Source organism: Pituophis catenifer, unplaced genomic scaffold, assembly GCF_029215685.1.
Source record: "Pituophis catenifer annectens isolate HBS135680 unplaced genomic scaffold, rPitCat1.0.hap2 SCAF_2, whole genome shotgun sequence".
NCBI classification, from domain to species: Eukaryota; Metazoa; Chordata; class Lepidosauria; order Squamata; family Colubridae; genus Pituophis; species Pituophis catenifer.
The window spans coordinates 279,822,527-279,849,671 of record NW_027256882.1 but is presented as its reverse complement, the minus strand read 5'-3'; the positions used below and the strand labels follow the sequence as shown (position 1 = coordinate 279,849,671).

General features: G+C 41.0%; 1 protein-coding gene across 1 annotated transcript in view; it reads left to right on the top strand.

Annotated features, from left to right (window-relative positions):
* The window catches only part of ONECUT2 (one cut homeobox 2), a 79,175-nt gene extending 57,186 nt beyond the window's left edge, over nucleotides 1-21,989 (top strand). Inside the window, exon 2 of the mRNA XM_070938926.1 lies at nucleotides 18,346-21,989. Coding sequence (XP_070795027.1) covers nucleotides 18,346-18,632 — 287 coding nt within the window. The 3' untranslated portion in view covers nucleotides 18,633-21,989. The remainder of the gene's footprint in view (nucleotides 1-18,345) is intronic.
* The last annotated feature ends 5,156 nt before the right edge of the window (nucleotides 21,990-27,145 follow it).

Sequence of the window (27,145 nt, the reverse complement as noted above, 5' to 3'; positions counted from 1 at the left end):
CGTGCGCATTGCATTATGGGTGTGCGCGCGCGCGTGCTTTCGGCACTCAACGCCGAAAAGGTTAGCCACCGCTGCTGTATATGATAGGTTGTAGGGAAGTATCTTAGGATTTGCTGCTGTATCAAGGAGATGGTGGTATAGAAATTTAATAATGTGGCTAAGTGCTAATGCTATTGCTATTGCTAAATGTAAAAAAAAAAAAAAAACCAGGCTAGAAACTGTGTGATGATTGGCTATCTGGAAAGGGTTGTAGCCCAGAGGAAGGGGGTGGCGGGTTACTTCTGGGTAAAGGGATGTCTATCCAATTTCCTTGTAGCTCCCAAATTGTTCAAGAAAGTCTTCCCAGCCCTATAGATGACAGTTTTGATGGATGTAGACATGATTTTCCCCAAGATAAATAGTGTGACAAACCTGGAGCTGATGCATCCTACTTTCAAAGTGTTTTGGCTCTTCGATGTTAAAGTTTAAAAATCGGCACAGCTACCACATGCCCCAAATTCAGAAATATGAAGATATTTGGCTCAGAGGATGAGTTGTTCCCTTATTCGCTAAATATTATTCCATATTAGACTATTTAGCCCTTATGGCATCTTTGATGTACAAGGTTTCTTTATTGTTGATTTCTATTATTATAAATATTTAATGAAATTTTAGGACTTTTTTTTGTATCCTGTCCAACATCCATTAAGATTGGGTAGGCTATGAATATTGTAGTAAATAAATAAATATGGGGTCTGTTCTGAACCAAAGAGATTCAGCGCTGAGTTTGCCAGGCCGCATCCACATCCAGGCAACGTTATTCAGAGCCTCTTGTTCCCATCCTCCTTTAGTTCTGAAGAGAATGATAGGCACAGTTTTGTGTTACAAGTATTATATTCCATCATTTAACAGTTTTCTGAGGATGTTCACCAGGCAGTGGGGTAGACTGGAATTTTATGGCAAAGATATCAAGGAGCGAAGCTGTGAAAATGTTCTGTCAGGCCTGGAAGCCATATTTTTCGTTGGATCTTCAGACTTGCCATGTTTACTACTGTGGGAAATTGGGAGGGGGGATTGTATGGATCATGGGTGATATATAGTCATAATAACATTCCTTTCTCAGAGAGTCAAGGACATCTTGCCCTGCATCTGGAGGCCAGGAGGCCTCTCCGGTTGGGAGCTGCTTTGATTGGACCAGGTGATGGACATGTGGGTGTTGGGCAGGGACTTGAACTTTCCTTTGGGTGGGAAGCTTTCAGATTCGGGTTTTCCCAAATGTGCCAGTATGACATCTCTAATAAAATGTAACTTTGAGGAAACTCAAGGCTTAGAGTTTTCTTTCGTTGGGGGTGTTATTTGGAACCCTGACAAGTTCATTATCAACTTTGGGAAATTGTCATCCAACTAACAAGGAATAGGCAACTATTAAACCTGAACTGTTTTTATTAGGCATAATACCAGAAAAACGTGATAAGCAAAGTATACTGTATATGTAATATAACATGCCCTAACAGCAGCAAGGATTATATTCACATAATTTTGGAAAAATGAAGAAACACCGCGAGACGAAGAGATAATTAGGAAGATACTAGATTGTGCAGAAATGGATAGACTTACATTGAAAATGAAACAGGAAGAAGACACAAAATATTATCAGACATGGAACTTATTTTACCAGTGGTTGCACAAAATGGGGGGGGGGAGATTAAGAATGGAATCTATAACCTATGTGTGAAATTTATATTCAGGTGTTCATGATTCCTTTTGCTTGCCTGTAGTCATGAGATCTCATCCCAAATTTGATACTTCTAAAATCAGAGATGCCCTCAAGTCCTTTTTGACAGTCTTCCAAATCCTTCCTTCACAATTATTATTATTTTTTTTTTATTTATATGCCGCCTTTCTCCAGAGACTCAGGGCGGCTTACAATGTGCTAAGCAACAGCCTTCATCCTTTTGTATATTTATACAAAGTCAGCTTATTGCCCCCACAACTGGGTCCTCAATTTACCCACCTTAGAAACGATGTAAGGCTGAGTCAACCTTGAGCCTGGCGAGATTCGAACCTGCAGTAATTGCAGGCAGCTGGTCTTAATAATAGGGTGCTTTAGACCACTGTACTACCAAGGCTCCAATTGCACTACCAGGATTTAGGCAAATTGCAGATTTATAGCACTGTACAGGCAGCCCTCGACTTATAATCATTTGTTTAGTGTCAGTTACCACAGCACTGAAAAAAAAGTGATTTATGATCAGTTTCACATTTATGACTGTTGCAGCATCACCATGGTCACATGATCAAAATTTAGGTGCTTGGCAATTGGTTCCTATTTATGATGGTTGCAATGTCCTGGGGTCCTGGGAATTGTGACCTTCTCATGAGCAAAATCAATGGGAAAGCCAGATTTGCTAAACGATCACATGATTCACTTATTAACTCCAATGTTTGACTTAACAACAGTGGACAAAAAGGCTGTAAAGCAGGGGTGAAATGCTACCGGTTCGGCCCAGTTCGGCTGAACCGGTAGCGATGGAGGCGGGTGATTCAGAGAACCGGTAGCAACGGCAGCGCAAGGCTCTGCCCACCCGCTTGGTTGTCATTACTTCCTGGTTTTAACCAAGAAGTGACCTGTTTTTTACCCTCTGCGCATGCACGTGAGCGGACTGAGCACGTGCACGGCGCATGCACTTCCGAACTGGTAGTATTTAACAACTGCCTTGCTTAGCAATGGAAGTTTTGGGCCCAATTGTAGTCATATGTTGAGGACTGCCTATATGTACAGGTAATCCTCGACTTACAACAGTTCTTTAGTGACCGTTCAAACTGTCAACAGCAGTGAAAAAAGTGACTTAGGAGCCAAAATGGGGCGCATGGGGACTCCTGAAAGGGGTGGGGAGGGGAGGGGCAGGGCCAGCCAGCTATTTAACTACCGGTTCTCCCAAACCAGCCCAAACCGACTGAATCCCACCACTGCTTATAACCAATGTTCACAGTTACAATCTTTGCAGCATCCCTATGGTCAAATGACAAAAAGTCAGATGTCTGGCAACTGGTTCATATTTATGACCTTTGCTATGTCCCAGGATCACGTGGTCCCCTTTTGCGATCCTCGGACAAGCAAAGTAAACGGAGAAGCCGGTTTCACTTAACCACTAGGATACTAATTTAACAACTGCCGTGAATCCCTTAACAACTGTGGCTTGAAACGTCATTTGAGGGCTCAATTGTGGTCGTAAGTCGAGGACTACCTGTATTTTAGAAATAAGAATGTCTATTTCTCTCTTCTTCTTCTTCTTCTTCTTTTTTTTTTTTTTTGAAAAAAAATTGTGCGCTTCCCTGCACCCCCAGATCCTCAGAGATAATGATGGTAATAATGATGACGATATTCCTTTAATCCCCCCCCCAAATAACGGGAATGTCTGCTGAGTCTTAATTCACGGCTAAGAGCCGGCTAGTGACAGAAAGTGACTCAGAATATTATATGCTGTGCCCTCAGCACAAATTCTTCTGCACTTCCTCCATCATAAAACATCTCACCATAGACAAATGCTTTCTCTTTTTCCCTTTTAGAGTCTCACATATCTGTGGCACCCAAGGGGAGGGAGGGGAGGGAGGGAGGGAGGGCAACGGAATCAGAGCTCAGTGATCTCTTTTCCAGGGTAAACTTAACAGCTAAAGGAAAGTATTTACCGAATTGCACTGAAAAGCATGTGGCTGTTGCATTATTTATTATTAGCAACTGATAAGTATAAAATGCAGGATGCCTCAGGCCATGAATTAGTTATGTGATAAAATAAGCTCCCCAAAACCCTTTTAGGAACTACTGTGAATAGGTAAGAGCTCCTGATCATATTCCATAACTTCTCTTGGCTTCTGAAGGAACCGTATTGGAGATAAGTATCATAAATAAATAACCTAACTGAAAGCAAGATGAATGAGGCCGGGGGGGGGGGGGGGTGAAGGGGGGGAAATGGGGAATTTCATATGACCTGATTAAACCTGTAATAATCCCTCAGACCCCCTGGATAAGAGGCTGAAGCATTTCCTGGAACGAACAGGGAGCCTTTCCCAGCACCTGGCCTATCTAAATGCTAACTCTTCAACTCTGAAGCGGAAAAGTGAGAATAAATAAAAGCAAGTGGTCATTTCTCAGAATTTCAACAATCCTTTATCGAGGAAACAAAATTCCACACTGCCCCCACCGTGTGATGTCACATAACCAGGCTGATGCTTTCATGGGGGCAGAGGTGTTGTTAGAAACTCAAACGAGTGGTATTCACTTAGCTTCGCTACCGGTTCGTAAATGTGAGCACGTGCGCACGCACAGGACCTTTCATGCATACCAGTGGTGGGTTCCTCCCGGTTCGGTCTGGTTCGGCAGAACCGGTAGCGGTGACGATATGACGTCACCGAACCGGTTCTCCCCCCCCTGCCCTCCCACCCACCCACCCACATTATTCTTACCTTTTATTTGGTCCCACCCCAATCTACTGCTGCCTCCTGAGTCCCAGCTGATGACTAGAGGGAAAAAAACTGTTTAAACTCTTGCCGCGGGGCTTCAAAGGACCGTCCTACAGCTGATCAGTGTTAAAAGCAAACAAATGAGTCGAGTCGTAAGTGCGAGGACTGGTCGTAAGTGCGAGGACCTTCCAGAAATGACTCTGACCAGCTAGCCACACCCACCTAGTCACATGACCTCCAAGCCACACCCATAAAATAAGCCACGCCCACAGAACCAGTAGTAAAAAAAATTAGAACCCACCCCTGATGCAGACACAGAGCGGGAATGTGATTACCTCTGGGTGGGTGGGCGGAGCCTCCTGCCGCCGCCACTACCGGTTTGCCTGAACAGTATAGAACCGGCTGAATACCACCACTGAACTGAAAGCATTACTCAAGGTCACACAAACAGCTTCCTGCTCCCTTTTTTTTTACATACATCATATGAGCAACATACACAAACAGAACAGGCTGTCGGCTGGATGGTTATGACTTCCATCTTGACTTTTTTGACACCCAAATCCTCACTTTAGACCAGGCAGGCCCAACCTGAAGCCTGCGGATAGCTAGTAATGCGGCCCCACAAGATCATAAATATTTAACCTTGTTATGTGATTTTATATTGTAAAAGGATATTATATATTTTATACGCGGCGCAAGACAATTTCCTCTTTACTCAGTGCAGCCCAGGCAAGCCAAAAGGTTGGACAGCTGCTTGTGGGCTGCTGCCGGTTTGGGTAAACCGGTAATTCCAACCAGCGGCTGGGCCCACCCACCCACCGTGGCACTATCCCGTCCTATATAATTGCCATTTTTTTGCTTGCACACCCACATTTTCGGTTCTGAGCAAACTGGTTGTTACAGTATGTGACGCCCACCTGTGGTTGGACACCCATGTTTAGCTCAGGGGTCAAACTTGACAACTTGTGAACTTCAACTCCCAGAATTCCTCAGCAGCCATCCTGGCTCAGGAATTCTGGGAAATGAAGTCCACAAGGCTTAAAGTTGCCACATTTGGAGATCCCTGCTTCAGATCCACCTTGGTGGGTCTCCTAACAAGCCCTGCAGATGTGTTGGATTTCCAACTTCCTAGGAATTAACGTTCATCACATTTAGAAGGCACCAGTAACCAATGTCTCAATGATTGAAGGAAAATGGCTCCTTAGTTTTGTGTCCTGTGGAAAAACTTGTTCGTGTATAGAAAAATTCAATTTTAATTTGAAACATTAGTCCCACCAAAACATATTTAAATTCTTTTAGATACTTTGCAGACCAGACAACAACTAATGTTGAGGACAGTTGGACGTTTAAGTAGAAAGTGCTAAGGCAGTTAGGCTTGGCCTTGGTCTTGCAAACATTACAGCAAGTTTCCTGAGTTAAGAACGCCCCGATTTAAAGACAACTCATAATTAAGAATGTACCTATTGTACAAAATTCAGGTTAAATACTGGTAATCCTCCATTTACAACCATTTGCTTAGCGACTGTTCTAAGTTGCAACATGGTCACAAGGTTAAAAATTTACGTGCTTGAAAACTGGCATGTATTTTTGGCAGTTGCAACCTCCCAAGGTTACAAAATCACTATTTGCAACCTTCCCAGCCAGCTTCCAACTCAACAACCAACTACTCAACAACCAACAACTTACTTAGCAACAGAAATTCTGGCCCCAATTGTGATCATAAATTGAGGGCTACCTGTACACAATGATTCAAGCTAAATACACTATGGTTCAGGTTCATTCCACAGTACTACTTGTACAATATTATACAATAATTTTCTTCAAATTTGACTTAAGATCTTTAACCTTGGGGTTATAATGGTACCTTGGTACTCATCGGTAATTGGTTCTGGAAGATGTGATGAGTACCAAAAACAAGGAGTACCAAACAAATCTTTTCCATAAGGAATAATGTAGTGAGTCACAAGGCACCGACAAGTTCTAGTTTGTGGGTTGAGTACTAAACAAACAATGAGTACCGGGACAAAAGGCTGAACTGCCTCTAAAACTGTTCTTGGTGCAAAGTGCAGCTGCAGGAATTTTGACCAGAACAAGCTGAAGGATCATCTATAGGTGTTCCTTGACTTATGACCACAAGTGAGCCCAAAATGTACGTTGCTAAGTGAGACAGTTGTTAAGCGAGTCTTGCCCCATTTTATGACCTTTCTTGCCACAGTCATTCATTGAATCACTGCAGTTCTTAAGTTAGTAACATGGGTTATTAAGTGAATCTAGCTTTCCCATTGATTTTGCTTGTCAGAAGGTCGCAAAAGGTGATCACATGACCCCGGGACACTGCAACCGTCATAAATATGAACCAGATCACGTGAGCATTGGGATGCTGCAACAGTTTTAAGTATATAAAACGGTCATAAATTATTTTACTTCAGTACCGTTGTAACTTCAAACAGTCACTAAACGAATGATTGTAGGTCAAGGACCACCTGTAACATCTTCATTGAGTTCATTGGGCTTGAAGAAACTGTTCCTTCAGAGAACCTCCATCTCCACTAAACTCAAAGTGACATTCCTCTTTGCAGGCCAAATGCCTTCAGAGAGGCCATCTTTTGATGCTATTCCACCTGCAAAGGGCACACCTGAAGGTCACCTTAATTTGTATTCCATCAACAATTGAAGGCATTTGCCTTTGAGGAGATTAGGGCTTTTGCTTGATTTTATTGATTGGGTCTTAAACTGTGGGGTTAGATTTTTGTGCTTTTTATATTTTGTAAGCAGTTTTGAGCAACTCTGCTTTCAGAAGGGGAAAAGCAGGGGATTTGTTAAATAATAAATAAATGTTAAATAATAAATGAATAAAGCCAGAAGATTCCTTCCCCTTCTGACACCACTCACTGATGGCAGATAAACACCACATTCAGCAGGCATTCGTATACTACTGGCTGGAATGGAATGAAGAAATATAAAGCGGCGGTGGGAAGCAGGGGGAGATGGGACGGATGCCTTCTGCAGCACCCTACCGGCCAAAATGGGGTGCGGTGAGGTTTGCACAGCCCCCTCTGCCCCATTTTTGGCCTGAACAGCTGCGCCACCCCCCCAATGCCTCATTTTTGCCCTCCATGGCCTCCTGCAGCACTCTGCTGGCCAAAAACGGGCCACACGGAGCCCTCCCAAGGCCAGCAGAGTGCTGCAGGAGGCCATGGAGGCCAAAAACAGGCTGCAAGGGGCCCCCGCACATGTTTCATTTTAGCCGACAGAGGCACCGCGGGCCAGTCCTTTGATATTTCCAGGCCGGCCCTGCAGGCTGGATTTAAACACCCCTTTAATCTGGCCCACAGGCCTTGAGTTTGACACCCCTGGTCTAAGGGAATGGGTTACCGACTCAGAACAAAAGACAGAAGTCTATGGAGATTCTCAGTCATCCAGGTCATGGTTGTACCAAAAGTGTTTTTTCAAGAAGCAACTGGACTTTCTTGTTTTTTTTCTTTTAAAGATGTTTCACTTCTCACCCAAGAAGCTTCTTCAGCTCTGACTGGATGGTGGGGAAATGGAAGGATTTTATACTCCTTGCAGACAGCTGGTCATTTGCATTCTTTTAGACAGTCATTAAGGCCACTTGGAGGTTTGTCTGTGTCATCAGGGTCATCTGAGTGGTACAAATGGGTGTGGAGCCTTCTTGGAACTGTTGAAAGGATTGTGTTGTAGACTGGAGATAGATGGTGTTGTATCCCCCCCTCGCGTCCCCCCCCCAGTTGAGAGAGGGCTGTTCAGTTTTGACATAGATGGCCTCTCTGAGTTTCTTAGTGTGTAATAATTATACTACACAGTGTTTCAACCTATTCTCCAAAACACCAGAAAGCAGAAAAAGAAGCAATGAATTAATCAAAGAGAGAAGCAACCTAAAAATAAGGAGATATTTCCTGACAGTTAAAACAATTAATTGCTTGCCTTCAGAAATTGTGGGCACTGCATCACTGGAGGTTTTTAAGAAGATATCAGACAACCATTCCTGTGAAATGGTATAAAGGTCTTCTGCTTGAGTAGGGGGTTGGGCTAGAAGACTTCCAAGGCAGGGGTGAAATGCTCCCGGTTCGGACTGGCTCGGGCGAGTAGGTAGCGATGGCGGCGGGCAGTTCGAAGAACCGGTAGCAAAAATCCCTGCCCCCCCCCCATGCCCATCTGAGCCGCGCGATCATCAGAGGCTTTTTTTCTTTTAAATGCCTCTGACGAGCCAAGCTCTGACAATCCCAGCTGAGTTGCCTGATCGGCAGAGAGTTTTTTAAAAACCCTCTGACAATCAGGCAACTCAGCTGGGATCGTCAGAGCCTTTTGAAAGCATTTTTTACATGGTTTTACATGTAAAAAATGTTTTAAAAGTTAAAAAAAAAATTGGCCACGCCCACCCAGTCACATTACCCCCACACACACCAAGCCATGCCCACAGAACCAGTAGTAACAAATTTTAGATTTCACCCCTGCTCCAAGGTCCCTTCCAACTCAGTTCTTCTGTTTGATTTTTAAAATCAGATATAATAGGAAAATCCAGGAAATTTAGCAATTGCAAGCCTTTATTCTTTGCCACTGATTGTCCTTCATTCTATCTTCCCCCATCTTCATTCGGTTCAGTTTTTCAAGGGGAAAAATATCTTCCTCCCCTTTTCTATCCCTTCTATAGCCTTTTTGCTTTTGCACTTCTTTACTAAGGCAGCATAGCCTGTGGCCTCCCCAAGCCACCTAAACAGCTGCAAGCATGTTATAAATCCAAAATGATGAAAAAAAAAAGAGCACTGTTTTTAAATACCTAGGTTGTAATCATATCAACAATATTTGATTTATTTGATTTCATTTAAATTAATTCAAAAGAAATTAATTTTCACGTTGACTCCATCCACTTTTTTTTTTATCTTGACTCTGTTTACATCCATCTAAAGGCAGTTGCAGTCCTCAGCCTGAAAATATTACGCCTCTCTCTTTCACAGATATAGTCCAAAAATTCTGTTCTCTTGATTTTTGTGCTGTAGGACAATTGGTTGTTAGTTTTAAAAAATCTGATTCAGGCATGTCCAACCTGCTGCCCTGGACAGTTAGTAATGCGGCCCTGGAAGACTGTAAATTTTTAACAGAAAGAATAGAGTAGAGTAGAGTAGAATAATGTAGAATAGCATAGACTAGAGTAGACTAGAGTAGACTAAAGTAGACTAGACTAAAGTAGAATAGAGTAGAGTAGAGTAAAGTAGAATAGCGTAGAATAGCGTAGACTAGAGTAGACTAGAGTAGAATAGTGTAGACTAGCGTAGACTAGAGTAGAGTAGAGTAGAGTAAAGTAGAGTAGAGTAGAATAGCGTAGAATAGCATAGAATAGAGTAGAGTAGAATAGCGTAGAATAGCGTAGAGTAGAGGAGTAGAATAGCGTAGAATAGCGTAGACTAGAGTAGAGTAGAGTAGAGTAGAGTAGAGTAGAACAGAACAGAACAGAACAGAACAGAACAGAACAGAACAGAACAGAACAGAACAGAACAGAACAGAATGCTCTTGTATTCTATCACTTCCTTTCAGATGGACTTCAGGATTTCTATCAACAGCCTCTCCTATCCCTACCTGGAGATATTATTAATTGAATCTGGGACTTTTTATTTGCAAAGCTTGAACTCCATCGTTAACCCACAGCCAATTCAATTATTCTGTTATGTACAGGTAGTCCTTGATTTACGACCACAATTGAGCCCAAAATTTCTGTTGGTAAGCGAGGCAGTTGTTAAGTGAATTTCCCCTATTTTACGACCTTTTCTTGCCACGGTTGTTCGGTGAATCACTGCAGTTGTTAATAACACAGTTGATAAATACATCTGGCTTCCCCATTGACTTTGCAGAATTCGCAAAGGGTGATCATGTGACCCCGGGACACTGCAACCGTCATAAATATGAGTCAATTGCCAAGCGTCTGAAATCTGATCACGTGACCCTGGGGATGCTACAATGATTGTAAGTGTGAAAATCAGTCAGGTTTTTTAGTGCCGTTGTAACTTCGAACACTCACTAAATGAAGTGTTGTTGAAGACTGCCTGTATCTTGTTCATTTCTACTGGACAATCTTTGGAATAGCAACAGCACTTAGACTTATATACCGCTTCACAGTGCTTTACAGCCCACTCTAAGCGGTTTACAGAGTTAGCATATTACCACCACCCCAGTGGTGGGTTCCTCCCGGTTCGGCCCGGTTCTCCAGAGCCGGTAGCGGTGACGATATAATGTCACTAAACTGGTTCTGCCCCCCCACCCCCACCTCACTCCCCGCACCCCCCACCCCACCCCCCGCATTATTCTTACCTTTTATTTGGTCCCACCCCCAATCTATTGCTGCCTCCTGAGTCCCAGCTGATGGCTAGAGGGAAAAAAACTGTTTAAACTCTTGCGTGGGGCTTGAAAGGGCCGCCCTACAGCTGATCAGTGTTAAAAGAAAACATATGAGTAGACCAGTGCCTGCAAAAATAAATGGGTAGACCAGTGCCTGCAAAAATACACGAGTAGATCAGTGCCTGCAAAAATACATGAGTAGATCAGTGCCTGCAAAAAATAAATGGGTAGATCAGTACAGCTCTGCAAGCAGTTTATTATTATTATTATTATTATTATTATTATTATTATTATTATTATTATTATTTTATTTCTATACCACCCTACTCCCAAAGGACTCAGGGCGGTGTACAGCCTATTAAAAGCACAAAAGAAACATCAATTAAAATAATTTAAAATTATTAAATAATTCGGCTCAATTTAAAACCCGAGAAATTTAAAACACCCAGTTTAAAATTATTATGTTGATAGCCCGGCCTGGCGGAACAACAGGGTCTTGAGTGCACAGCGAAATACCCGGAGGTCCGGAGTTAAAAGCCTGGTAGACCAGTACCTCTGCTAAATCCTAAATAATTGTCACATGACCATCAAGCCACGCCCACAAAATAAGCCACGCCCACAGAACCAGTAGTAAAAAAATTTAGAACCCATCCCTGCACCACCACCCCAACAATCTGGGTCCCCATTTTGTCCACCTCGGAAGGATGGAAGGCTGAGTCAACCTTGAGCCGGTGATTTTTGAACTGCTGAACTGCTGCAATGCTTTTTTTTTTTAAAGTCTTTATGAAAATTTGTTTCCATTCTTAAATGCATTTCTCCTCATAATTACATTATCATGCAGTAGATAACATTTTTCAAGCAGTAGATAACATTTTGCAAGAATAGGATATTTTTGTAAACTCTTGCCTCTGTTTGAATGCCCCACAAACTTTGGAATAATGTGAATTTCAAAAAAATTGATACTTAATTTCTTGTCCTGTGATTCCCTGCTAGCCTTATTAGAATGGTAGCATTGGCCTTGGTCCTCCAGCCTTCTGGTTAATTTTCGCATTACTAAATTTATTCATGCAGTGTTCTAGCAACTGGATACCAATAGGTCATGATGGAAGCTGTTATGACTAAGAATGCCCATATGGTTAGTTGTCAGTATAAGGCAGTGTTTCTCAATTTTAAAATTCAACTGGGGCTAGCAACTGGAAAATGTCTGGAAGTTGAAGTCCACACATCTTAAAGCTGCCAAGGCTACTAAGAAACACTGGTATAAGGAGAGTTGCAGAAGCAATGAATTGGAATGACTTCATTATTATGGTTCATTGCATAATCAGCCATATGTTTAGACTGGATTTGGCATGTTTGTCTACCTATCCTTCCCAAAGACCTGGGATAGGCAGATGTGGATGTTTGATGATGTTAAAAGTATCGTTGCAGGGTGTAAGCTGTTCTGAGTAAAACTGTGTTTTGCAATTGATTGTCAATGCCAATGGTGTTGAATTGGTGCTCCGGTTGTTTTGGGATTGCACCCAGGTGTCTATTATTATTATTATTAGCTCTTTTATTCATTAAACATGAAATTCAGTCAACTGAACATTTAAAAATGTGTCATAAATACCATTGACTGATGCTAATGGTTGATACGGGTTGCTGTCAGCATCCTAGGTATCAACCAAGCATCTTCTTAAAATATATGATGTTCCGAGTAGCGCAGTTTTTTGCAGTTCTGCTGGTGTTATTGCAGGAAGCTGCAGTTTCTTGATGTGTTTTGTAAAATTCTTGGATATGGTACCAAATGCCCCGATGACAATGGGTATCACTGTTACATGTTTCATCCATAATAACGTAGTTTCGATGGCCAGGTCGCAATATTTCGTCATTTTTTTTCAGTACTTTTTCTTCGACACTGGCGTCTCCTGGTACAGCGATATCAATAAATTGTACGCTTCGGTTTTCGACAACTGTGATATCTGGCGTGTTGTGTTCCAAATGATGATCCGTCTGTATTCGAAAGTCCCACAGATTGTTGTTATTGTTGTTGTTGTTGTTATCTCTTTTATTCATTAAACATGAAACTCAATCAACTGAACATTTAAAAATGTATCACAAATATCATTGACTGGCGTTGATGGTTGATACAGGTTGCTGCCAACATCCTAGGTATGATGATGATGATGATGATGATGATGATGATGATGATGATGATGATTTGCCACCCATCTCACAGTTTGAAAAGACTATAAGTGACTTACAATAAGATAAAATATATGAATTTCCAAACAATATAATATACTCCCCTTATAATTCTATACCCAACCATGGAAGTTCATAAGCCTTGTAGCTTTTTAGACTGTGGACAATTATATGAATCTTATGCTTCACAGATTTTTTGGAACTTTTCTTGAATTGCACTAGAGAAGCAATGTTCAGATGCTACTTAAGGGCTGTATCCAATCTGTGAATTGAATTTTAGTTTCAAGGAACAACTGAGGTCATCAAGCAAAGATTTTCAAGACCCATCATACTGCTAGGTTCCAGGAATTCTGAGCCTTTTGGTAGAAAAAGAATGTTTGCTTATCAGAAAACATTCTGATAAGCAATTTGGTTCAGTCCAAACATGTGGTCAAGCCATTTCCTGAATTTTCAGGGCTAAAATTTGTTGTTTTTTAACTGGGTGCAGGCTACCAGGTTGTAAAAGACTGATGCTCCATACTAGCCTTTTTTTATTACAATCCAGGATATCTCAGGTTTGTAAATATGCATTTGGATGCTCAGAACAAAGGGGAAAGGAGGGAGAATTATATTACTATAGTTCAATTTTGTTTCCAACTTTGTTTACATTAATTGAGTATGTGAATGAAGCCTTTATTCAGCATCCTACAGCGAAAAGAACCAGGAGACAAAGCATGTTTGACTTCACAGAAGTAGATATAAAATATTAGTGGAAAGTTTGAGCTGCTATATTGAAATAACTGTTTTCAGTGCATTTCAGAGCCTTTGAATTTTTGAGAAGGCATTCTATATAATTTGTTGAACCTCCACTTTGGCAAAAGGGTTTCTCTAGATTCGTGGTGAGGTCAGCATCAAATATGGGTTTGATGAGGAACATGGTTCGTCTTTTCATATGATCCATCTTTACAAATTTCATATTATTGACTGATACATTTTTCTTGTTGATGCTTGACCTGTGCATCTCTCTTACTAGTAGAGAGGAGCATCATAACTAGCTTATGATACAGAACATGTTTAGTTGATGTTATGAGATACCAAATGATTGTTCTTTTTGGAAGAAGGTTTCATTTATGTCATGCATAGCATTTCCCAAATAGAAAGAGAAGCTAAAAGTAAGTCTAACTCACATCCTTGTGTGTCTAATCACACTTAGCCAAATAAAGTATCCAACTCAATTCTGTTCATCAACAGATATTCAGACATCTCAGCTCATTGCTGGACAATTCAAATCAACCTATATCAATGTCACGACAGGGTTGGTGGATTCAGTGGGAAAGATAGTGTTGGCAGTTGCAAATAAAGGATAAATTGATTTAAAAAAAAACCCGCTTCCCCACCCTCACGTCACTTGCCCCAGCACCTACCAACCTAGCAGTTCAAAAGCATGTAAATGCAAGTAGATAAATAGGTCCCACTTCATTGGGAAGGTAACAGCGTTCCATGTTTCACTGTGGGCTTTGCATTGTGGTGTGATGTCATGTTGGCCACATGACCATAGAAATGTCTTCAGACAACACTAGCTCAATGGTTTAAAGAAACAGAGATGAGCACCACCCCCTAAAATCAGCTATGACTAGCCGAGTAAAATCCGTAGGGACTCATTCAGCTTTACCTTTTGCATCATTTAACAGTTGAATCAGGTCTATTTCATCACGCTGCTGGCCAGCAACACTTTTAAGGGAACGAACTTAACCTTTACATGCTCTCTTAGAAGCAAATCCCTACTAAACTAAGCTCAATGCAAATTGTTTTTTTCAATGTGCACAGGATTGCATTATAAATTAATTTAGGGCAATAGGCCAAAGTGTGCATGACTGGCAAAAAGAGGAAAATGAATCCTCTCCAATTCTGTCTCAGTTATTCTTTTCCCCAACCCTCCCTGTTTCTTCTTGTAGTATCAAACAAGATTATAGGTACATGAACTCCCTGTTATTTATGTACTGTATGGCACTACCAACTCTCTAAAAAGTGAGCAGCTAGGCTGGTATTTCGTATATCACCCAGGCAGAGGTGCAGGGATGGGTTCTACTTACCTTTACTACCGGTTCGCAACAGGAGTGCGCACACGCTTTTGCGCATGTGCAGAAGCTTCTGCACATGTGCAGATCACCCATGATGATGTTGTGTCGGGTGGGCGGAGCCTTCCGCCAGTTTTATTAACGGTTCTATAGAACCAGACAGAACTGGGAGCAACCCACCACTGCAGAGGTGGGTTCCACATATTTTACCACCGATTCACCACGCACATGCATGCTCGCTTCGTGCACCTGCACACCTTCCGCGTATGCACCCGACCTTGAAAACGTGGCTAAATAGGATGGAATAGCGGGTGGGTGAGCCCACCCACAATCTCCACTACCAGTTCACCCAAACCGGTCCGAACCGGCTGAATACCACCATTACACCCAGGACACCGATCCCTAAACTTTCCAGTTTGGTAGAGTGATGGGGGAGGAGAGGGATAGTTCCATGTGAGTGGCAGGAAATGGAGCTTCGCATATGAGTGCAGCAGGGGTGGGTTCTACTTATCTTTACTACTGGTTCGCAATGGGACTGTGTGCGGGCTTGCTTCACTCGTGCGCACATGTGCTCTTTTGCACATGTGCAGAAGCTTCTGCACATGCGCAGAAGCATTTTGATGACATTGGGGTCAGTGGGTGGAGCCTCCCGCCGGTTTTACTACTGGTTCTATAGAACTGGTGCGAACCGGGGGCAACCCACCACTGGAGTGCAAGCATCTGCTGTTCATGCAAATTGAGTTGTGCATGCATGCACACTCACCTGCCACTTGTGCAGCCCAGTTCCAAATGGGCCATGGCCCAGTAATGGGCTGCAGCCTGGTGGTTGGAGACCCCTGACTCAGTAAGTGCCTACAGGAATTTAAAGTACCTGCACCTCCTTCAGAACAGCAAAAGCTGAAAAAGACTTCCAGAGTGCAAAAATATGGCATTCTTAATATTAGTGAGTGTGGGGTGGCTATGAGAAAGAGACACAGCTGTTTATCCTGAATCTACATGTACAGATTGTATCATCCCATCAGTGGTGAGTTGTCCCCGGTTCGGTCCGGTTCTTGTGAACTGGTAAGTAAAACTAGGGGGAAGCTCCGCCCACTAACCCGGATGTCATCATAGATGATCTGTGCATGAGTGATCCCGTTGCAAACCGGTAGTAAAGCTAAATTGAGCCCACCCCTGGATCCCATGTTACTATCTAGTTTACCTGGATGGTACTTCTCACATGTTACAGGCAGTTCTCAATTTACCGTACAACCACAATTGGGATCAGAATTTTCATTGCTAAGCAAGACAAGCGAGTCACATCCAATTTTATGTTTTTGCTATGGTTGTTAAGTTGATAACTGCAATTGTTAAGTGCATCCTGTGATTGTTAATTAAATCTGGCTTCCCCCATTGATTATGCTTGTCAGAAGCTGGCTGGGAAAGTGGCAAATGATGATCTCATGAACTTAGGACTCTGCAACCGTCATAAATACATGTCAGTTGCCAAGCCCAAATTTTGATCACGTGACTGTGGAGATGCTGCAATGTTTGTAAGGGCGAAGACCGGCTGCAAGTCACATTTTTCAGAGTCATTGTAATTTCAAATAATTGCTAAATAATTTATTGTAAGTTGAGGACTTGCACAAGTAATCAGGAGTAGGAGTCAGATTCAAAGGACTAAAAATTTAATCTTACTACGTCCATACAAGAATCTGATCTATTAGCAGTCAAACCAAATTGAAGTTAGATACGGTCAACAGAATTCACGGGGAGGTGGGGTAGACCTGGGTCTCTTGTGGGAATGCAACAACTCTAAACTTATTATGCACTAGCTGGATACCCGTGCTTCACTACTTATGACCATTTTTCACACTTATGACCATTGTAGCATCTCCATCAAAGTATATCATCATCACCAACAAAGTATATCTGGAGAAATGAAGGTTGCTGCTGAAGCCCCGCCATGATACTCCCTATCCTGTGGCAGACCTGCCCCTGCACTTTGAATGTTGGCATAAAATTTCCCTCCTTCACCTCTCTGGCTCCAAAAGACGTCATTTTGAAGCATCCGTTGTACTTCTGGGCAGAAGAAAGACAGTCTTTTCCCTTTAACTGGTGTTACAGTAGAAGGAACAGATTCATCTGAACTGAGGAGGTCAGTGTAAGAAGTGAGTTGGGGCTCTATGCAGGAGAAATTCAGTCCAAAATCCGCTGGCTCAGTGGTGGTCAGTGATTGAAACACATAAGGGAATATCTCTCCTGCCGCCTTGAGTCCGGAAGCAGTTCCATAGGTGGAAGACGTAGACATTTTGGTGAGGTAGCGAAGTTTAGTACTGTAAGGAGCCCCAGACCGCTCCTGAGTGAAGGAGTGGAATGTCTTCCAGTTTGACCTGAGGTAACGGAATGTGAGGCAAATGGCAGTTGGAACTTTTCAGGTGGGGAGGCGGAGTAGAACGTCTAACTCCTTAGCATCAGAACCTGTTAATATACTATATATGAATATACTGTATATGAAATACTAATGATCTGATGGTCATTTTGAAAAATCCTTTCTTAGTGAGCACCTAGAAGCCAAGAGGAACGTACGTGCCAAATTTCAAGTTTGTAGGCTTTACCATTCTGGAGATTTCATGATGAGTGAGTGGATTTGGCTTATATATATATATAGATTTAACCCCACCCTCTGCCTCAGCTTCCTCATCTCCTATAGCAGTGGTTCTCAGTCTGTGGTTGTGGACCCTGGGTGGGGGCACGATATCACAGGGGGTCTGCAAATGCTTGAAGAATGTTATGATTCAAATCTTGAGTTATGTCTTGGGAGTTCGTGGCCACAAAAGGTATGTAAAGAGAGTCTGTGGTAAAGAAAAGGTTGAGAACCACTATCCTACAGGACTATCTGGTTGGTTTAAGAGATGTGGTGGCACAGTGGTTAGAGTGCAGTACTGCAGGCTATGCCTGCTGACTGCCGTCTGCCTGCAATTTGGCAATTCGAATCTCACCAGGCTCAAGGTTGACTCAGCCTTCCATCCTTCCGAGGTTGGTAAAATGAGGAGCCAGATTGTTGGGGGCAAGAGGCTGACTCTGCAAACCGCTTAGAGAGGGCTTTAAAGCACTGTGAAGTGGTATATAAGTCTAAATGCTATTGCTATCTGTAATCACATATTTGGTATATACTGGAATATATTTATATATTGCAAACAATGTCCACAGTCTGTATTATTAATCATTTCAATCAGAAGAGATTCTAACGTATCATCTGCTCTGTGGCTTGGTTCCTATACACGCACTGATCCTTGTCTTCTTCTTTTGTCTCCCTCTTTCCTTCCCCAAGCATGCAAACGCAAAGAGCAAGAACCAAACAAAGATAGGAACAACTCCCAGAAGAAATCTCGTCTGGTTTTCACTGATCTCCAACGCAGAACACTTTTTGCCATTTTCAAAGAGAACAAACGTCCATCGAAAGAAATGCAGATCACCATCTCACAACAGCTGGGCTTGGAACTTACTACGGTCAGTAACTTCTTCATGAATGCTAGGAGGCGGAGTCTTGAGAAATGGCAGGATGATCTGAGCACCGGGGGATCCTCGGCAACCTCCAGCACTTGTACCAAAGCATGATCAAAGAACCGAATCTGAATTGGGCACAACTCAACTAATATCTATTTAAAAGGAATGGATTCTTAACGGGGCCCTTCACTGGTGATTTGAAAGCACAATTCTCCTAAACCGTAATACTACTTTGCAACACGGGGCATTCAGTTTAATTTAATTCAGATGAGAATTAGGCTTTGGGGGTTCTCTCTGTCTGTCTGTCTGTCTGTCTTTCTTTCTTTCTCGTGCAGGTCAAAAATATATTCAAGGCAGACTAAGCATGTCAGAAACAGGAGGTGCTCTCTCATGCCTTAGATCAGGGGTGTCCAACCTTGGCAACTTTAAGAGCTGTAGACTTCAACTCCCAGAATTCCCCAGCCAACATGGCTGGCTGGGGAATTCTTGGAGTTGAGGCCCGCAAGTCTTAAAGTTGCCAAGTTAGAACAACCCTGCCTTAAATTAACTCACAGACGGTGTGATAGAGCCAAGCAAAGTTCATTATCTTTGGGGCCACAGGGAGCAGCCAACAAAATGGCACCTAATTGAACAGATTGCTCACTACCGAAGGTTCAAACCCAGCTGACCCCATCCATTTTCTAAAGGCTTAGATTCTCCACACTCGTATACCAAAGCAAACAAACACGGAAATAAGCAAATACTGAGCACAAATGTTAACTAGACCTAAAAACACTGGGTTGTACTTTAGAGACTCAGGCAATGTTATGCTGAATATTTTTCAGTATCATCCAATTAAGCCTGTTTGGGCTTTTTTTCTAAAAAAACAAAAAAACAAATTGTGTCTAAGGACAAGGATCTAAGTTTTGGTTCCCAGGAGCCAACTTATCAAGCACAAAAGCAATAGATGTAAACAGCTGTGTGTTCTTTGCCTGTTCTTTTAGGACGTGCTCGGAGTCGGGAGGGGGTTGTTAGTGAACATGTTGGTTTCAAGCACACTTTTGCAGGTTTTTCACAATTTCTATGTGTACATAGTGCAGACTCACACTCAGGAAGCCCGTTTAGATGCTACCACACAAAGAGCAAATGCAACAAAGACCACCAAACCATTAATTTCACCATGCCATTATTATCCAAGTAGATTAAGGATACCTCTTCTTTTTTTTTTTTTTTTTTTGACCACATAATTTTTATATTTCGATTAGTTGGTGTTTCAGCAGAAAAAGAAACAAACGCCTTCAACTGTCTCTCACCATTGGCGCACTTCCTTTAAAAAGTGTGGTCCAAGCCTGTTCCCATGGACGAAAAACCATCTTCATTTATCACTTCATGTCAGAAAAAAAAAATGCAACACTACCAAAGATGCAGGATACTGCAAACCAAAGACCATCATAATGTTTATCTCATTGCCATTTTGTTGTCATTGTCGATTTTGTCAGATCTTGCATACATTTAGCCAACAATGTTGGTCAACCTACGGCTCTTTCAGCTCACCTTCCCAGGGAGCTGAAAGAGAGTTAGTTCCTCAAGTGAAGTAGCAATGCTAACTTTTAATCGCACTAGGGTACCGTGCTCACCTACTGATGCATAAACACTATTGTCTTCATCAGAATTCCTCTGGTCACGCAATGTGCACATTTACCAGTGAATAGCCCCTTTCCTTCGAACACCACTTGAGTGTTCACTAGCAAGCCAAATGCTGTAATGATCCTTTAAAGACACTTGAGACTCTTTTATGTACTACTTAATCGAAACCAAAGAAACTTTTTCTGCACCTATTTCTTCTGCAACAAACTGTTCCATTTAAGGGGGAAAAAAAAATAAAAGAAAAGAAAGAAATGAATAATAGTTTAAAAAAAAAAAAAACCAAACCAAACAAGGAAACACGTCAGGAAAAAAAATAAATAAACCAATGATAACACACTGTGTTTTGACAGACATCTTGGGACATTTTTAGGAAGCAGAGTTCAAAGAAAGGGTTGACAAGAAAGGAAACGAATGGAAAAGCCAACAGGATTGCTGCTTCATTTGACAACTCAGTAATCTTAAAGTTGAAGATTGTCTTTAATTTGTGCCTATGCAGTTTTTTCAAAAGAACAAGGAACAGAGCAACCGAAACCTCAACAGCTACAATACCAAAGAATGAGGATTTCTCACAACTTTTAGTTCAGTTCATTCTCTCTCCCCTTGCACAGCGAATAATGCTTTTAGCACCATTGATCTGTGTGAAGGTAAATGGTTTCTGTTTCTTTTGAGCAACAACAAACCAACACACACAAAAGGGATGACTTTTAAAGTTCTTTTCTTATTTTATTTTTTTCCTAGTTTCTGCTCCCACATGGAATCTTCTCAGGATTCCATGAGCTCCAAGTATTAAGATGTTGGGATACTAAACTAAACCTGGTGTAGGGAGGGAAAACCTCATCAGCCAAATGCTAATTTTGAATCAAGAGGGCTATGTGATTTTTATGCTTTTGAAAATGTTTGTCTAAGGGTTGGGGGATTGGAGGAAAAAGTATTATCAATATCGAAGAAATTATATTTGTATTTGTCGATACAGGAATATGTTGGAAAGGAGCCTCACATCATACAATCTGGCCAGTGAACAATTATAGGTAGCCCTCGATTTACGGCCACAATTGAGTTCAAAATTTCCGTGGCTAAACAAGACAGTCATTAAGCATGTTGTGCCCCATTTTATGGTCTTTTTTTTTTGCCACCGTTGTTAAATGAATCACTGCACTTGTTAAGTTAATCACGTGTTCGATAAGAGATGCCAACTTTCCCCATTGATTTTGCTTGTCGGAAGCCAACTGGGGAACGTCACCCATGGTGATCACATGACCCTGGGACGGCGCAACTGTCATAAGTACATGCCAGTGGCCAAGTGCCCAGATTCTGATCACATGACCATGGGGATGCTGCAAAAGTTGTAAGGTGACGATCATAAGTCACTTTTTTTTCAGTGCTGCTATAATTTCAAACAGTCGCTAAATGAATGGTTGTCGATTGAAGGCTACCTGTAGTTGTTCAGACAGTTTGACTTAGTAATTCAATGTGATCCATGTACTATTGAGACATGAGGACAATCTAAGGCCTTTCTGCTAGATAAGTGCTTCCCACCTAGAAAATCATGCTTCCCTTCTTAAGCTTACTTCAATTTATACCCTATTTCCCCATTCTACCATATTCTCGTCTTGCCTAGCATACCTGTATCATAAGAGCTCAGCACTGTTCCATTTAGTTCCCATCTCACTGACCTCCAGAACTCAACCTATAAGTGTCAAGGATGTTCATCTTTGCTGTTACTAATAAGCCTGTAAACCTTGTTCTGAAAATCCAGAATCCCGGCTGCTATTTCTAACTCATATTATGGATCTGATTTTTTTTCCCCCATCATCCAGAAAACACGCACACACTTGCAAGTTTCTGTTATTATAGCCCATCTCCATAAAAACAGTTTTAACCTTTCCTATGGAGTTGATTTTCAGATCTGATCCAGTGGTGGGTTGCTATCGGTTCGCCCCGGATCAGGCGAACTGGTAGCGGTGGCGGCGGGACGCTCCGCCCAACCACCCGGACGTCTCTGCGCATGTGCAGAAGCGTCATGCGTGTGCCCACAAACGAACCAGTAGCGGCCGAAATTGAACCCACTACTGAACTGATCTACCTAATGGGGTTGACACAAATCTTGCAAGTTTGATGGTGCTACACCGCCTTCTGTTTCTTTTGATTTACCAGTGAATCAAGGAGGCTTCTGCCTGAGCGATTTCTGAATGTTATCTCAATCTTCTGGACTTTTAAATATATATATATATATATATTGTCTGCTTTTGCCTAACAGTTCCTGCCTATTTCAGTCAAAGTCTTTCTTGCTTACTCTCTACAAATTTAGAGCCTTCATACCCATAGAACAAACTGGACACAAGTGGCTTAAGAACAAAAAGGTAGACTTTGCATCACATACGTGATGTTTTGGAGCAATAAATTAAGAAAAATCAGAACTTCAGCAACCTGCCCCTAAGAAAGTTTTTTTCAGTGGAAATCTAGCCATTTTGCTGATATTTATCTGCATATAAGTACAACAAATATATATATATATATAAATGAATACAATCATCATTAGAATTACAGCCTCAAATTAATTAAATCTGGGTACTGACTACAGAGTGAGACCTGTGAGCCATCCATTCATGTGTGCAGTGCTGTTGATTTGTTTTGAATAAATTTGCTTGGACCTGTGAGGGGAAGAGAAAGTCATTTCAAATCTAATCTTTTCATGGAAAAAGGTAGAAAAGCTATCCACATTCTTCACTTATCTACTGATTTTTAGGTAGCTATAATAAACAGAATTCCTGCTGCAAAAAAAATATTATTTGAGAAGCCAACATATTACAGAGAGCAAGGATGGGTATATTTGGTTTCATCTAAGTGCTCACATGTGTTAGCATTGAAAAGATCTAATAAAAAAATCTTACGATTAAGCAGGAAATGAAGCTTTTGCTCAGCTAACCACTGATTTTGTTCTCATTAATTCACTCTTTATCCAATCTTTAGAGGAGCAGTTGGGACAAACCCCATTCCAAAATTGACCAGATCAATTAATCCTTTGAGTTCATCCATGTTTTTAAGCACCTTTTTCAAAGGACGATATAGAATAGAGTCCTTGTTGTACATAATAAGTTTTATATTTTTTCAGTGTTGTTTTAATGTTATTCAAAACAGTAGAGAGTAAGCCAGTCTGACTGAGATTTCTTAAAGTGTTTGTGGCAGGCACAGGGCATTCATAATTTATCCAAATTCAGGTCCTATTTGTGAAAACAAATAGGATTTTAAGACTACTACAGCTTTGGTTTCCTTCATTACTTCAGCATTATGTTAAAGCTAGGATTAATGGTATGGAAGATGGTATGTATGTAGGGAAGTACATTTTTATGTAAATGCATTTATATTTATTGTGCATGAAGACAGACAGATAGCTAGATGATAGATAGATAGATAGATAGATAGATAGATAGATAGATAGATAGATAGATAGATAGATAGATATTCACACATACAAACTGTAGATCTACCAGTAATCCTTACTACAGAGCAATGTTTCTCAACCTCAGCAGGTTTAAAATATATGGATTTCAATTACCATAATTCCTCAACCAGCTTGCTGGTGGAGCCCTGGTGGCACAGTGGGTAGAAAGCACTATTGCAGGCTAACTCTGCCCACAGTCTGGAATTTGATCCTGACAGGAATCGAGGTTAACTCAATTCAGCCTTCCATCCTTCCAAGGTCGGTAAAATGAGGACCCAGATTGTTTGGGGGTGAGTGGGTAATATGCTGACTTTGTAAACTGCTCAGAGAGTGCTGTAAAGTGCTATCAAGCGGTACATAAATCTAAGTGCTATTGCTTAAAGCTGAGAGACACTGCTCTAGAGAAATGGTGATGTTATATCTGAGCCATCAATACTAATATTGCAGGAAATATATAATGAACCATTGCAGGTCCTAGTTAGAACTTGAGAGCTGGGATCTGTTTATTCAGTCCGGAGGCATATTCTGGTTTTAATTTTATATGAAAAGTATTAAAATTTGAAATCTTGTTGTAATCCCAATTTAGACAGCTCTTTTTAAGCCACATGGAGTCTTCCCAGTTATTCATCCTCTCTCTATCCATTACATCACAATTTCTATCCATTACATCATCTGGTCCCTACTCTGGAATTATTTTGTGTTGCCTTGTCCTGGTCAGTTATTGTCTGGTGAGGCTGCTTTCTTTCTCAGTTTTACCTAACTCTGTTTTTTTTTCCCAGGCAGGAACTCAAACAATAGCCAAGTACAAATGAGATTTTAGGAGATGGCGATGGTATTTTAAGCATGCTATGTGTCTGTATTGATTTAAGCATCTGTCTGCTTGCCTTGAGTACTGCCTATTTTATATGCTCTCTTTCTCAAAGGAATGACGGTGTAATAGTATCCCAACATCTCTTTTTATCTTTATACTTGGAGTTATTTTTCATGGGCACATCCAAGATGAATTCAACTTTCAAGAAACCTTGGATATTGTTTAATCATCTGTGGAGGAACAAAGAATGTGCTTGATTACTTCGGTTGAATAGCTTTATTCTCGATCTCTCTTAACTAAAGCTAAACCCAAAGACCTATGAAGGACAAAACCAGCAAAATGTAAAGCTCAGACCGACCAATGGGAATACAACCTCCTTTTCTTTTCTTTTTTCTTTTTAAACCCAAAACCAAACCAAGAAACAAGCAAAAAAGACAAGATGTAGAAATGACATAGCAATGGGGGGGGGGGGCGAGGGACCAAAATTCTGCAGCTTCTTTCTTGCTTGTCAGCATATTTTAAATATTTTGTGATCTTTCTAGATGACACTTGGCCTAGTCTATATTTATTATGGGAATATTTTTTTTCTTTGTTATCCTTTAAATGTTTTGCTGGTTGACTACAAAGCCTTTACTTCTGTCCTGATATGTTTGGGCTATATAACCCATTGTATTGTTGATCAGTTCTGAGATTTATTCTAATTTGGTGGGGATTCAAATCTGAAGTTTTAGCTCTAGTTAAGCGTTCATTCCATAGATGATCATGAGAGGCAAACTCAGTCTATGTACCATCGTCTACTATAAATAGGAGTTTAGCTGGAACTAAAACTACAGGGATGGGGTCTAATAATTGATTGGTTTTGGTGATTATTTTGATGACATTCTTGTTTATTGTAGTTGCAATTCACCTGGATTTGCTCCTGAGCATGTGCCATTGAAATGAACGGATGGTGTACGTAAATACCAAATTTCAATGGGGCCTGTTCATCGGCATCTTTCAGGATTCCGCCTTTTATTTGCTAGAATTATTTTTTTGCTTATTTAATGAACCTAGAATTGTAGTGCATCCTAGATGCAAATTGAAAGTTAGCTCAGACATTTTATTTGGGGGCAAAAGGGAATATCGGTAAAGTTTCTAGATTCTGTTACAGTTTCAGGTTACCAAAATAATAATAGCAACAACAATAGTAAAGTTACTAAGGAAAAAAAAATCTCTCACATCCCTTTCCCCAAACTGAGGTATGTTTTATATATTTTAATCAGTCTCAATACTTTATAAAGTGATCAACCCTTAAGTTATTTAAATTAATTCCTCCTTTTCATCTCACTTAAAAGATAAAAGAAAAAAATAGTGAGGTATACCTTTTAATTATTATTATGGCACATAAATGCCTTCATAATATAACTTATTTATTTAACTTATTCAGCATCTACTAAAGGTGCCCTTGTATAGTTTATATTTTATTTTTTTTTAATAAATCAATTTAAAGCACTACAATTTATTTGCTGTCAGAACAATAGAATTATTATTATTTCTTCTTCTTTCCTTTTTTTGGACAAGCAAGGAATATTTTGTCTAAAACTCTACATTCAGGAACAACAGGGGATTTTTTTTTATAAAAAAAAAAAAACCCAAAACACTACAACACTTTGCCTGAACTTTGTGGCTTTTTAAAAACCTAAGCTGGGGGGAAAAGATATAAAATAACAACAAGCAAAAAAAAAAGTAGGTAATTTTAAAAAGAGAGAAACCCTTAAAGTAGCTGCTTCCAAGAATGAACTTTGTGTGTGTGTGTATGTAAAACAAACAAACAAACAAAAAAGGTTTAAAAAAAACAGGAAAAAGGAAAAAAAAAACTTTCTATTTCTAGTGAGAACCAAAGAGGCTACCTCACTTGACTTTTCCATTTGTAATTTTAATCGTGTTGATGATACCAAAGATACCAAAGAATTCTTTCTCTGTGCGGTCTGCATCTTGCTTGTGCTCTTTATAGTTTTTAACGTTTTCTCTTTTACATCCAGTATGTACAGCTGCAACTCAGTTACCCACCCACCCCACCCCACCCCCCAAAAAAAAGAACGTTAGAGGGATCCTGCTAATTCTGAAGGAGCTGATTTATTTATTATTTTTGTATTTATCTTGGTCACTGCCCTTCCCACCCTGTGTCCCTCCCCTTCTACTGCAACCTATCAGCTTGATCTTAAGCACAGTCTCCAAGAAGAGAAATCCTCTGTGATGCTCACCTATTCACCTGGAGCCCTAGTGGTGCAGTTGTTAAAATGCAGTATTGCGCCCTGGTGGCGCGGTGGTTAAAGTGCAGTATTGCAGGCTAACTCACTGTTCACTGCCAGGAGTTCGATTCCAACCTGCTCAAGGTTGACTCAGCTTTCTACCCTTCCGAAATTAGTAAAATGATGGCCCAGATTGTTGGGGGGGCACTATGCAAATAATGCTTACATTGTAAAATCACCCAGTGACAGTGCTGTAAAGCATTATGGGGCAGTATGTAAGCCTAATTGCTATTGGTACCCACTTGGAATTGGTAGACGGGGATGGGCATGCCATCCAGAAACAATCCAAATAGTACAGATGAAAATGGGAATCCTTTGTGCAATCCCTAGTTGATATTTGAGTTAGCTCCTGTATTTTTGGCTAAATCTGGTTGGGGCCTTGACTGATTCCAAAAACTATAGAGAAAATTTTGGAGCTGCTTAGAATGGAAAAACATGCTTGGTGGATTCACAA